Source organism: Bradysia coprophila, unplaced genomic scaffold (genome assembly GCF_014529535.1).
Source record: "Bradysia coprophila strain Holo2 unplaced genomic scaffold, BU_Bcop_v1 contig_415, whole genome shotgun sequence".
Lineage (NCBI taxonomy): Eukaryota > Metazoa > Arthropoda > Insecta > Diptera > Sciaridae > Bradysia > Bradysia coprophila.
Genome location: NW_023503670.1, coordinates 345,879 through 358,962, shown reverse-complemented (window position 1 = coordinate 358,962; position 13,084 = coordinate 345,879). Strand labels below are relative to the sequence as shown.

Here is a 13,084-nt window from a genome sequence, read left to right as displayed (position 1 = left end):
ATTTAGGACAAAGACAACATTCCACTAAATCCATTTTAATTCATTATATTAGCAATAATGATCATCATCGTTCAGTCATCTCTGATTATCATATCCATGTAGCCTAATTTACTAGCATTCCTCAGGACCGCAACTATTCTTTGGTCGACTGTATTGCCACCGCAATGAAGTTGTAGCTGTCTCATCTCTTCCGAACACGCATCTCGTTCAACCTCTTCGGCCAATTGAGCGCATTCATTCTCAGGACAAGCCATCCATGGTACTGTATTTTTTAGAGATCCATTTTAGGTCTGTGCACAAGTCAATTACATTTCGAAATTTCTAACTTACCAAACATCACCGCTACCATGGCACCGTAAAAAGCGAATTGTTTAAAATGTTTGTAGAAATCGTCCCAGCAATATGCAGTTAATCTAGCGTCACCCGGTTTACAATCAAGTAATTCACACAACGATGCAATCAACTTGTCATGATACCGATTTAACAACGTTTCGTTTAATCCATTCTCAAACAGACTCGGATGTATATTTATGTACATGAAAAACGACAGGTCTATGGCTGGCGAACCATATTTCACCTCCTGAAAGTCAATAAAGCGTAGATCAACAGCCGTCTTCTGTTCGTACTTGAATAGAACATTATTTCGGTTGTAGTCTCCATGCAAAATGACGCTAAAATCATTGTCCGATCGCAAGAATCGATTCATCAATGACATTGGATCATTGCTGTATTTTGTTCGCAAAATATTCAAATTTCTTCCGAATATTTCATTGTCAATTTCCTTAGGATTATTGTCGAAATATGACCAGATTCTCTCCAAAGCGTTAGTATATAGCGGTACATATAACGTATGCGGATTGGCTTTATTTGGAAATTTAAATGGAACTAGACCGTTAATCAACCGTTCAAGATCTGGGTCGTTATTAATACGTAACGCATAGGTACAAGCATGGAATTGTGCAATCGCTTCGGTCATTAATGTCAACTCTTCGACGGTCAAATTAATGCGAGGTCCCAAGGTAAAACCTTTTTCGGTTAGATCCTCCATCACCAATATGCTTTCCGTGGTATCACTTAGGGCTGGATATTGGCCGGACTCTGCTAAATATGTTTGCGGGCACCAAAGAGATTTTTCGATAGTTTTAAATTTTGATTGAAATTTTTCCAGAAACGTTGGGATGACCGTTTCATATATAAACACTTCATTGATAAACTGATAATCTGCATTCATAGTCATTCGTACATGTGAAGGTGGTTTCATTAGTTTCACGACAACCTTCTTCTCCACATTCCTATATTTGTGAAAACGAAGAGAAAAGAATTCCATTTTTAGCATCGAAAATTTATCACTAAAAACAGATTCTAACTTGCGATCTTTCGTTTCGAACACCAAGCTTGCGAAAATTATGTTTCCCATGAAACCGTCAATTGAACTGCCTCTACTTATATCGGCTCTAATAAATTTCAAATCATTCAGAACATTATTTTCGGCAATAATTTTGGGGAAAACGTAATTTTCAATGAATTTTATTTGATTATCCATTTCTGCACTACCCGGCGAACGATAACAGATACTTAACGCAAATTATCAATCGGTTTGATAATTTCTACAATGTAACGATGAGAAGTGCATTATCTTCTCTATTTATATCGTTAATTAAACTCGCATGCTGCGGAATAATCCAACGAGTGTATTCCTTTGTGACTTTAATCGAGTACCATAACTTGGCCGGATGATTGTTGTTGTTAGCGACTATAAAATACGACGAATCTCCGTCGCCTTTAAATTCCAAACCTTTGAATGGAAATCCACGGTTGATATAAAAAAGAGGCTTTATGTCTGAAAATGTTCTGGAGATGTTGTGGTAACGTTTAAGTCTTACATATGGTAACCATCCAGGGCTCCAAAAAATTGGGTATTTTCTCAACAGATGGAATTAAGTCTCTCAACCAGACTAGTAACAATTAGCCTATGCACAGACTTATCGTGCTGCACCGAAAATTTTCATTTCTTTGATTTGATACTCTCGTGCGAGTCGGTAGTTATATCGCCTTGGTCTAATACTTCTCCACTTTCGGTTATCATCGAAATTTTGATTGTGTAAATAAAACGCATTTTACACATACTCATTCATCGTTCTTAGTCATGGTCATGCTTTCGATTCAGTTGTGATTGACAACATTTCGAATATTGTTTGTATACAAAATCTATTCGAAATCTATTGTTGCGTGCAACAAAGATACATTCACACTGGTCGTTGTATTTTATTCCAGAATAGAAGTGTAGTTTAAATGTCTTCTTATGGAATCTGAATCTTCGATTACAGAGAAAAGAAGGATGATATTTAACCTGTCACATACGGCTCATCTGTTATCGATAACGATGACAAAAAAATTGACAAGCTCTGGGTAATACCTATGGTCCTTTATACAGAAAAATGCATGTTAAAAAAAATTGAAGTACAAGATTTGAATTAAATCGATTAAAAATGCTTTGATCGATGGAAGTAATAGACCCGATAATAATACTAGTCATATCCTTGCCGTCTATAATGGGCTCAACGAAGCTCCAAACAATTCATATCGATCGTTTGTACGACTAGTATGTCTTCTGACGAGCAGTGGTCCCATTCCTATGATAATTTGATCGTACAAGGTATAACCTATGGTAAAACTAAAGACCACATTGTTTGGTGCACGACTCCCTCCAGACTCGAACCACTTTGAAGTAGCAAACTCGATAGTTGTATCATAACATTGATATGAAATTTAATTCAGTAACAAGCACCTGTGAATGTTGTAAACGAACTGCGACGTTGTGAACAGCTCTTTAATCGCGCAACATTTCAGAATGAATTTTACAATGATATTGTTCATGAATGATAGCAAATAACGTGAAACATGTGCGGGGATGTGCGCAGAATTCGCTACATTTAAAATGTCAAATTTTGTAAACAAACTAGTGCATTGGCAGATTCTTCATAAGAAATAAGGAAATTAAGCAGTAAATTTGAGAATAAAGTCATTTTGGTTCGAAAATTCGAATCGCACCTTACCTAGTGCTCATATACCTGTGTGTTCAGCGGTTGCCATAGCTATTACAAACAACCGAGAACATTATTTCACAACTTATAAGGAATGTGTGCTGTACTTGTGACTAAAGCTTCCTGTGTATTACATTCAGAACATTCAACAGTGTCTTTTAACTACAAAATTAAGAAAATATTTTGATGCTTCGATGCTTGAGTGTAAAACTTTTGGTTTCAATATTTTTTCACTGAATACATTTCGTTGTTAATTCAAAATTGATAATTTTGTTTGTAAGTTCGTTTACATAATTGAAAACTGGTATCGTTACGATACGATTGAACAATTTATTATCGCATCAATAATCATCACTGTGATGACTAAGCCAGCAAATGTGTGACAGTCGTTCGAAATGCAGCGAAAAGTATCTGAAAATTCCAGTTTAATGGACTGCGACTGGATACCGAACCTGTTGCTGGCAACAAACAATTTTAACGGACAAACTTTGATTGAATGGAATGCGGTGGAGTCAAGAACCGATTTTGGCTTTATGTCGTCAATTTATGTGGCCCAAATGATTACAAGCGATGGTGAAATGTAAGTTTCTCTTTGGATTATTCTTTTTTCGTTGAAATGCGTTCTAATTCTGGGATTAATTGATTGTACCAGTGAATATCGTCACGATCTGATCATCAAGGTGATGAAGGGCAGCGAAGAATTTAGACAGTACTCCCAGTCGTATGTGCAATTCCAAAATGAAATCTTTTTCTACGACAAATTGTTCCCACATTTCCACGCGTATCTCCTCAACAAAGCTAGTGTTATCAACCTAAATCATTGGTTGCCGAAGACTTATTTGAGCATCAGACAGATCGACGAAACAGTTCTGGTGCAAGAAAATATACAAAAAATTGGTTTCGACGTAGAACAAACTCTGTACCTGACCGAAGATCATCTAAATCTAATGATTGAATGCCTTGCACAATTTCATGCCGTTTCACTTGCTCAGAAAATTGAAAATGAAAAAGAATTTTTACATCTGTTGGACGACATTCAGCCGCTCTGTTTTGAACAACCGAATTGTTTGCCAAGTTTGTACGATGTTTTGCATGAAATATCCACCACCAGACTGTTCGATTTCGTATTCGGCCACGGTGGTCACGATGATAAATTTCTTCAGGATATGCATCGGCTGAAAGAAGTCATCGGCGATAAGCCTGTAAAATTGTTGGATCGCTTCCGGGAAATCGATGATTTTGCGGTTATCGTTCATGGAGACTATCATCGGAATAATGTTCTGTTCAAGAAAGTTAACAATAATTGTGTGGCTGATATGAAAATGATCGACTTTCAGCAAATACGGTACGGTAGCCCGTGCTTAGATTTATCATTCTTTATGTACCTCAACGTAAGTGCCGATTTACGAGATTCCTCATGGGACAAAATGCTCCAGAAGTATCATCAGCAACTTGTTAAGCATGTAGCCGGGATACTCCATATTTCTACCAATGATCCTACGCTTACTTGTTACAGGTAACTTCAATGTTTTGTACGTTTTTTACAGACACCGAGACACCGATAACTATTTTATTTTTTTATTTCTTCTACCATCAGTTATGATAAGTTTCTTCAACATTACCGACGATACTTCCTATACGGAGCTTTAATTTCGGCCAGCTTCACACCCTGGCTACTAACAAACAAATCGGAAACGGAAAAGGTTGTCAGTTTGTTTCAAACGGATATGTTCGATCAAAAATACCGTCAATTTGCGCTTGTTGTCGGTGGAGAGGCAGCGAATAAACGAGTTTTGGACAATATGATTCATGCGAGTAGACAGGGATACATGGAAATGCTATACGATTGTTGAGAGCTGTTTAAAGTGACAATCTTTGATTTATCCATTTTATGGTTCCATTGATATTGAATAAATAAAAATCTATTGCGTGTTACAGTACACTAGTTTCATAAATAAAGTGAAAACCCCAGACATGCATCATGCGAATTCAGGCTCATTCTACTGAGACTAGCCATGATTTACTTAAAGGAAAAAAAAAAACTTTGAGATAGCTGAAACTTGAAATCGACTAGTAGCTCTTTATAAATTAAAGGATCAGAGAAAGGTTTCCTTATTCTTAACAATTTTTTAAGTGGTGTCATCGCGCCAACATTTTTTTTTTTTCGTATGAGTATGCGGGCTGTTTTAGTATGTTACGTCACTGTTTGTAAATATTTGTTTAGGCAAGTGTGAGGTTTGCCGAACGAGCCAAAGGCGAGTGGAGTAATCACACGTGTCTAAACAAGCATTTACTAGCAGTGACGTAACACATTTTACATGTTTGTGGACGGTAAGTGCATTTTCCCTGTCACAAACAGTGATGTAAAGTGCACTTTACCGTGCATAAGCATGTAAATTATATATCACACATTAGTCACGAAGAAGTCGAGGCTTGCAGAGACTGATAGTGACACGTGTGTACTCTATTTTATCACATAAGCGAAAACGAGACAACAACATAGACCTGAAGTATATTTTTTGAATGAACACCGCGCGTATGTGATAATGGATTTTACGTGTTACGGCATGTTTCATTTTCATTTACTATTACATGCTTTTGAAACCTTAACCATTTTTTTTTGTTTTCTCTCTGTGTGTGTAATAAGCCACTTTCGAGCCTAGGGAAAACAAAAGCATGTAATAGTTATTTGTGTATCTGTTTTGGACGATTGTTTTTAGGCAATTTCGCGAGTTGTAGCCCGAACGAAGTGATACATGATACTCAAAAAAATTTTCATGTAAGGGGTCGAAAACCCAAGAAAAATCTCGAAACTCCCTCATTTTCGGCCCCGACACATGAAAAAATACTTTTTACATCGATAATCCTTATTAGCCAGCGTAATTTCGTTTTTTTTTTGCGTAACGCACGTACTGATCTTTGGCAATTTTTATATCTGGCCAGTCGCCACAAGGTAAACCACTAGAAGCCCACACAATATCCCCATTGTCAATTTATAAACCAATCTCATACCGGATACCGGCACCTCTGAATTTATCAAAGTTCTGAAAGAACATGTTAAGACCAAGGTTCTGAAAGAACATGTTAAGACCAAGGTTCTGAAAGAACAGGTTAAGACCAAGGTTCTGAAAGAACAGGTTAAGACAAAGCTTCTGAAAGAACAGGTTAAGACCAAGGTTCTGAAAGAACAGGTTAAGAAAATCTTGAGTTGATCACGAAGGCGGTGGCACACAAATTGCGTCAACGGCTGCGAAGTTTATATGAAAAATACAACTTAACAAAAACAAAATGCTGAATTTTCCAATAAAATATTTTCTTCAAGTTGATTTCTCAAACTCAATACAGATAGTTTAGATAGTGAGTTTGTAGAATTTGGTGTCACCCGCCTTCGTGGTTCTTTTAGAACTTTGGTTAAGACAACGACGAAAACGGGTGACACCAAATTTTATAAACGCACTCACTACAGACAGTTTGAGAAATCCAAGGTTCTGAAAGAACCAGGTTAAGACAACTCTGAATTGATCACGAAGGCGGTGACACACAAATTGATTTTAGCGGCTACGAAGTTTATATGAAAAACGAAATTCCGAATTTTCCTAAAAAACATTTTCTTCAAGTTGACTTCACACATAAATCTGTACTGAGTGCGTTTATCGATTTCGGTGTCACCCGCCTTCGTGGGTGTCTCAACCTTTTCTTTCAGAACCTCGGAGAAATTATTTTATTGGAAAATTCATAATTTTGTTTTTGTTAAGTTGCATTTTTCATATAAACTTCGCAGCCGTTGACGCAATTTGTGTGTAACCGCCTTCGTGATCAACTCAGGCCCTGAGTCTCAGTGTTGTCTTAATTTGTTCTTTCAGAACCTTGGAATTTATGGATAAACCATTTTTTGTTGAAAGGGGTCGCTTCCTAAATTCTGCAGTCTATACCATCCGACGTCACATTCACGTTGTGTAAAATGTCGTACAGAAAATCAGTTGCCGTTCGCATCCATTTTTCTTCATTCTCTACCCTACACGCGTTTATTTGTAGTGTCTTTTTTTCTGCGTTTTCAAAGCGACATTAGGTTAGTAAACGTTTCAACAGAAATTCAAGCAGATCAACCAACCAGACACAACTTTTACACACCGTTCACTAATTGCATTTTTAGATCACCAGACGAACGCAGCTAACAAAATGGAGAACAAAGGGGACCCTAGTCCATCTGAAGCAAAACAAAATGACTTGCCAAATGGGCAAATTTATGATTTATGCGTGGAGCCGGGACGGAAGAGAACCAATTCGGATAGCCGACGATATCCGAAGTAGAGAATTTTATTTATACTTGGATTGAAACCACGAAATTACAGTATACGTGTGAATTCGTATACCGAGAGAATAATTTTTGCATGAGTATGTATGTGTCGTCGAGACGAAGTCGAGACGCGACATACATACGTATGCAAAAATAATTCTCGTATTATACGAATTCACACACATACTGTGATTGAGTGGTTTCAATCCTGTGATGCACAAAATTTTACACTCGTCACACCATGAAATACACAAACAACAAAACCAAATACAAAGCATTTTTATCACATTGTTACACATCGTTCAAGGTTAAACTTAAATGTATAGAAGAAGAATAAGAATAAAGACGAAACCGAAAATACGCGATACAAAGTCGAACGAGTTGATCGTTCGATGTGCATCACACTACTCGTTGATACGGAGAGTAAGCTCCGCCTTCGTATCAAATTTCTCTCTTTGACGAATAACATAAACAAACTCCACCATTAAGCAAAACATCGTCTGAATCCCTAGACATGTTTGCAAGGTCTGCTGAGAGAGAACTAAAAAAGTGTGGTTTCCGATAACTTTTGACGCGTGATATTCAGTGTTTTCATGGTTTGGCGAGTGTAATAGTTATTTACGTATCGATTGAGTAGGCCGAAAGAGGTACGTATTAAGTTTTTCATGTGTCGGGGCCGAAAATGAGGGAGTTTCGAGATTTTTCTCGGGTTTTCGACCCCTTACATGAAAATTTTTTTGAGTATCTGTTTTGGACGATTGATTTTAGGCACTTTCGCATGTAGCCCGAACGAAGCGAAATTGCCTAAAAACAATCGTCCAAAACAGATACACAAATAACTATTGTATGCTTGCTAAGAGGACCGAAAGTAAAGAAATGTCAATTCAAGGGGCGAAAGCTTTCGCCCCGCGAATTGACAGCTTTACTTTCGGTCCTCTTAGCAAGCATACAAAATATTTAACATTCGATTAACTTAAACATCTTCCATAATATTAGGGTGAATGATTTGTAGTGTAAATGATTCGATGCTTTGAAAGTGTTAAAATTTCGTAACCTTTTTCGTTACGTGGCGAAGTTTATTTTGGGAAACAAATAACATCTTACTGAGCCTATCCCACTTCTATTCCATTCTACTCATTCTACTTCTACTAATTCAAGAAGTTTCGTGTTCTGCAGTCTTCTATTACGTCAACGAAGCAAAGCAGTCGTTTCCCTACAATTTTATTTTATTTTTTTTGGTTGGTACGCTGGGTTAGACTTTAACGAATCTAGGTCCTCTCACCTTTCGTCGTGCTTTCGGAGTGTGAGTTAGGACATCTTTACTTTGAATGATTATGTATTTATGGAGACAGTGTTTCTCTATCATGAACCGAAGCGATAGCGATAGCGGTAAAAATTGATTACGTTGAGGCGCAGAATGCGTCACCAAAACCGATATCAAACGTTTTGGAAGTTTAATTTTTACTACACTAGCGTCACCTTTTCCTCTTTGAGGTTTTTGTGGGATAAATTAGTTTGTCGATTATAGATCTCTTCGTTTGGTGAAACTGATGACGGAAACGTGAGGAATGGTGAGGAAAAGTGTGCAAACTAATCGAAACCAACTTCACAATTTCACATAGTAATGAATAAGTGAGTGCGTCCAATTCTTTGAAATGAATGCAAATGAACTAAATACGGGGAATTCCCTTAGAAGCAAAGTTGGTTGTCATTAGTTTGCACACAAAACCGAACCGTCGATCGTCACGCCAGCGGTCATTTTAGTGATCTATAGGGAACGGCATTGCCGCAAGCAGTTTTCATTCGAATTCGACAAGCTGATCTCAAACTTATCTCGACTCGTTTCAGGAGCTTGAGAAACAGAGACTCAACGCCGCATCGACTGTGCCAGTTTTTGAAACGAGCATTCATATCACCGAGCAAGTGAAATCATTTGCAGATTTGCCGATTGAGGTACGTATAACACAGTGACTGTTTATAGTGTGAATCTTTTGTCGTTCGCGTCTCAGCATCCGATACCAACCCAAAAATGTGCGACAACAGAAAGATGATGAAAGATCTCGAACCATCTGCCTCTTACTAACTCGGATGTTTCAGATGCTGGATGAGATCTTTAATAATGTTACCACATTCGATCTGTTAAATTGCCGACTGGTAAATCGCCGATGGAACGACGTTTCATCTCGAATCCTGCACCACCTAGTTACTCTCTGGGATTTAGGACAAAGACAAAATTCCACTAAATCCATTTTAATTCATTATGTTAGTCAATGAAAGTAGATAAGTAGGTATGGCCAGTCCATACAAGTCGGAGCACATACGAATTTGCATGGCGCCACCTCAAACGAACTCATTTCTAGTGGAAATTTGCACTAGAAATGAGTTCGTTTGAGGTGGCGCCATGCAAATCCGTATGTGCTCCGGCTAGAACAAATTTGAACGTTTGGCCATACCTATCTATTTACTTTCATTGATGTTAGTAACAATGATCATCATCATTCAGTCATCTCTGGTTATCATATCCATGTAGCCTAATAGGTGATGGAATTTGTTTATGTACTGTCCGTTTGACAAGCGGATCGCCACGGTTCAGCAGTGGGTTTTGAACATTTGTTTTTCACACGTTGGCACACATGCTCTTGTCAGATTCAAGATTGTTTTTACGAAGGTTACGCTGATTATACTTTGTGAAAAAGGCCAATACCTTGCAAATATGTCACATCTTGGACAGAATTTGACACTGCAATATCTGCAACATAAAAAAACTAAATGTTCGAAACCCCCCGAAACCCCGTGCTTCCACCTACGTAATGGACACATATAAGGTGAACCAATGGGTTGTGATGGAAGTTCATGGTTTGACCGTTGAAACTGATCGCCAGCGCCAATGTCAACATTTTCTTTTTGATTTTTCACATCAATGATCTATTGAAATTGAGATATAGACTCAATAAACCAATTTATTCAACGTATACTACATGTCTGGAACATAAATAGTTTCACAAATTGCGTATTTACTGAGCGTCATAGACCTGAAACGTCATTCTTCTTCTTCTTAAAATGGCGAAAATCACAACCCATCTTAATCTATTTACTAGCATTCCTCAGGACTGCAACTATTCTTTCGTCGATTACATGTCTAATCTCTTCCGAACATGCATCTCGTTCAACCACTTTGGCCATTTAAGGCATTCATCCTCTGGACAAGCCATCCATGGTACTGTATTTTTTAGAGATCCATTTTAGGTCTGTGCACAAGTCAATTACGTTTCGAAATTTCTAACTTACCAAACATCACCGCTACCATGGCACCGTAAAAAGCGAATTGTTTAAAATGTTTGTAGAAATCGTCCCAGCAATATGCAGTTAATCTAGCGTCACACGGTTTACTGTGGATTTACATAGCAACGTAAAAGTGACAGATGCAAAAATTTTCTCATACGGCAACTCGAAATTTCATTCATAATTTTAATTTTATGAATGAAATTTCGGGTTGCAGTATTTAAAAAACATTGCATCTGTCACTTTTACCTTGCTATGTAAATCCACAGTTACAATCAAGTAATTCACACAACGATGCAATCAACTTGTCATGATACCGATTTAACAACGTTTCGTTTAAACCACGGCAGAGTAAAAGTAAACCTGGCAGGAGCGGTTCATTATGGAAACGTCAAATGAGGGACCTAATCCTTTGTATGAAAATGAACTCAAATGAACACTGACATAAGTTGAAAAATTTAATTCGCAAAAAAATAGGCCTACTAGATTATTCAGGTCCCTAGTCAAACAAGCGCTCCTGCCTGGGTTACTTTTACTCTGCCGTGTTTAAACCATTCTCAAACAGACTCGGATGTATATTTATGTACATGAAAAACGACAGGTCTATGGCTGGCGAACCATATTTCACCTCCTGAAAGTCAATAAAGCGTAGATCAACAGCCGTCTTCTGTTCGTACTTGAATAGAACATTATTTCGGTTGTAGTCTCCATGCAAAATGACGCTAAAATCATTGTCCGATCGCAAGAATCGATTCATCAATGACATTGGATCATTGCTGTATTTTGCAATGAAAGTAAATAGATAGGTATGGCCAAACGTTCAAATTTGTTCTAGCCGGAGCACATACGGATTTGCATGGCGCCACCTCAAACGAACTCATTTCTAGTGCAAATTTCCACTAGAAATGAGTTCGTTTGAGGTGGCGCCATGCAAATTCGTATGTGCTCCGACTTGTATGGACTGGCCATACCTACTTATCTACTTTCATTGGTATTTTGTTCGCAAAATATTCAAATTTCTTCTGAATATTTCATTGTCAATTTCCTTAGGATTATTGTCGAAATATGACCAGATTCTCTCCAAAGCGTTAGTATATAGCGGTACATATAACGTATGCGGATTGGTTTTATTTGGAAATTTAAATGGAACTAGACCGTTAATCAACCGTTCAAGATCTGGGTCGTTATTAATACGTAACGCATACGTACAAGCATGGAACTGTGCAATCGCGTCGGTCATTAATGTCAACTCTTCGACGGTCAAATTAATGCGAGGTCCCAAGGTAAAACCTTTTTGTTGTTATAATTTTCTTTCTAAAATTTTTATGGTAAAATTTTTGTTGATCAAACTTTCGGGTGCTTTCCTCATCAGCTGCCATTTGTAACTCATATCTTTTCGCGTGTCGAATCTGTAAGCGTCACCTACACTGATATCAGTTCTTTTGTAAGTGGAGAACAGGACTTGCGTCACACCTCCACTGTAAGTGGTTTTGGGCGATATCAGCTCTTTTGTAAGTTTTGATTTTTTAGAATTTGGTCGCAGATAATAGACAATCATATTGTGCAGTTTGAACGAAAATATTCTTCTTACAAAACTTTTCTTTCATCTCAACCTTCCAGCTTTCATTTGACGAAAATCGACAATTTTACTAAATTTAAAAATTTGACAAAAATCGATAATTTGACGAAATTTGAAAATTTAACGAAAATTGAAAATTTGACGAAAGCAATAAGTTGATGAAAATCAAAACTTTGACGAAAATAGAAAATTTGTCGAAATTCAAAAATTTAACGCACTTAAAACGCTCATAGATTTCAAATAAGCGACTTTTTAGGAAAACCATGAAACACGTGTCGACTAGAATGTGAAACTCTATCTAAAACTCGGATTTCGGCAACAGATATTACCACAATGTTGGTCTGTTGAATACCAGAGACAAAATAGTGACAAGTGCTACAATTGAAAACAAAATTGGTTCACATCGTGGTGCAAATCCGTATTTCGCTTTCGACGATGAAGTAAACTTTAATGACCAAATCAATTTCACATTAAGTGATGGGAGCGTAAAGTGCGTATATTTTAGCGATTGTATCTATTTAAGAGAAGAACAACTGTGGTCATAGGAGCTCATTTTTATTAATAAATATAACAAAATATGTAAATTAGTGTTTTTGAATAGCGGAATACAGATAGTATGGGAACTAAGCGTGTACCAGACCAACGTTGGAATCAACACCACTGTAATTAGAATAAAAATCTCTACAGTTCATTCTAAAGTTCCACATTAACAAGCACATGATGAGGAAAACCCCTCATGTCATCCTAAGTAAATCAATCAGACTGTGATATTTTTTTAAAATTTCCCGCCTGTGGAGCGTAAAGCCGGTTCGACATGAAACGCTCTGAAAACATTTTGTTTATACCATCACCCGCATTCGAATCACACACACATCCATAAAA

The 13,084-nt window shown here is 37.3% G+C and overlaps 2 protein-coding genes and 1 long non-coding RNA gene across 3 annotated transcripts; 2 read left to right on the top strand and 1 right to left on the bottom strand.

Moving 5' to 3' along the window:
* Positions 1-25: 25 nt before the first annotated feature.
* On the bottom strand, positions 26-1,673 carry LOC119082299. Its single transcript, XM_037191783.1, has 3 exons — positions 1,368-1,673; positions 331-1,292; positions 26-262 (listed from the first exon to the last, which is right to left on the bottom strand). Exons 1-3 carry the CDS (start codon positions 1,541-1,543, stop codon positions 72-74), a joined length of 1,329 nt encoding a protein of 442 aa, XP_037047678.1. The 5' UTR covers positions 1,544-1,673; the 3' UTR covers positions 26-71.
* Positions 1,674-2,532: 859 nt separating this feature from the next.
* Positions 2,533-4,977, top strand: LOC119082300. Its single transcript, XM_037191784.1, has 3 exons — positions 2,533-3,624; positions 3,697-4,560; positions 4,642-4,977. Exons 1-3 carry the CDS (start codon positions 3,440-3,442, stop codon positions 4,895-4,897), a joined length of 1,305 nt encoding a protein of 434 aa, XP_037047679.1. The 5' UTR covers positions 2,533-3,439; the 3' UTR covers positions 4,898-4,977.
* A 2,024-nt stretch (positions 4,978-7,001) lies between these two features.
* LOC119082302 lies at positions 7,002-9,535 on the top strand. Its single transcript, XR_005088612.1, has 3 exons — positions 7,002-7,351; positions 9,190-9,294; positions 9,439-9,535. It is a non-coding gene; the product is annotated as an uncharacterized LOC119082302 (long non-coding RNA).
* Positions 9,536-13,084: the final 3,549 nt, after the last annotated feature.

Excerpts from the sequence above, each read along its gene's own strand:
- LOC119082299 (XM_037191783.1), bottom strand. The coding sequence starts at position 1,543 with ATGGATAATCAAATAAAATTCATTGAAAATTACGTTTTCCCCAAAATT. Across the intron at positions 1,293-1,367 it reads TTCGAAACGAAAGATCGCAA|GAATGTGGAGAAGAAGGTTG; the intron begins GTTAGAATCTGT and ends TCACAAATATAG. Across the intron at positions 263-330 it reads CATGGTAGCGGTGATGTTTG|TACCATGGATGGCTTGTCCT; the intron begins GTAAGTTAGAAA and ends TAAAAAATACAG.
- LOC119082300 (XM_037191784.1), top strand. The coding sequence starts at position 3,440 with ATGCAGCGAAAAGTATCTGAAAATTCCAGTTTAATGGACTGCGACTGG. Across the intron at positions 3,625-3,696 it reads ATTACAAGCGATGGTGAAAT|TGAATATCGTCACGATCTGA; the intron begins GTAAGTTTCTCT and ends TGATTGTACCAG. Across the intron at positions 4,561-4,641 it reads CCTACGCTTACTTGTTACAG|TTATGATAAGTTTCTTCAAC; the intron begins GTAACTTCAATG and ends TTCTACCATCAG.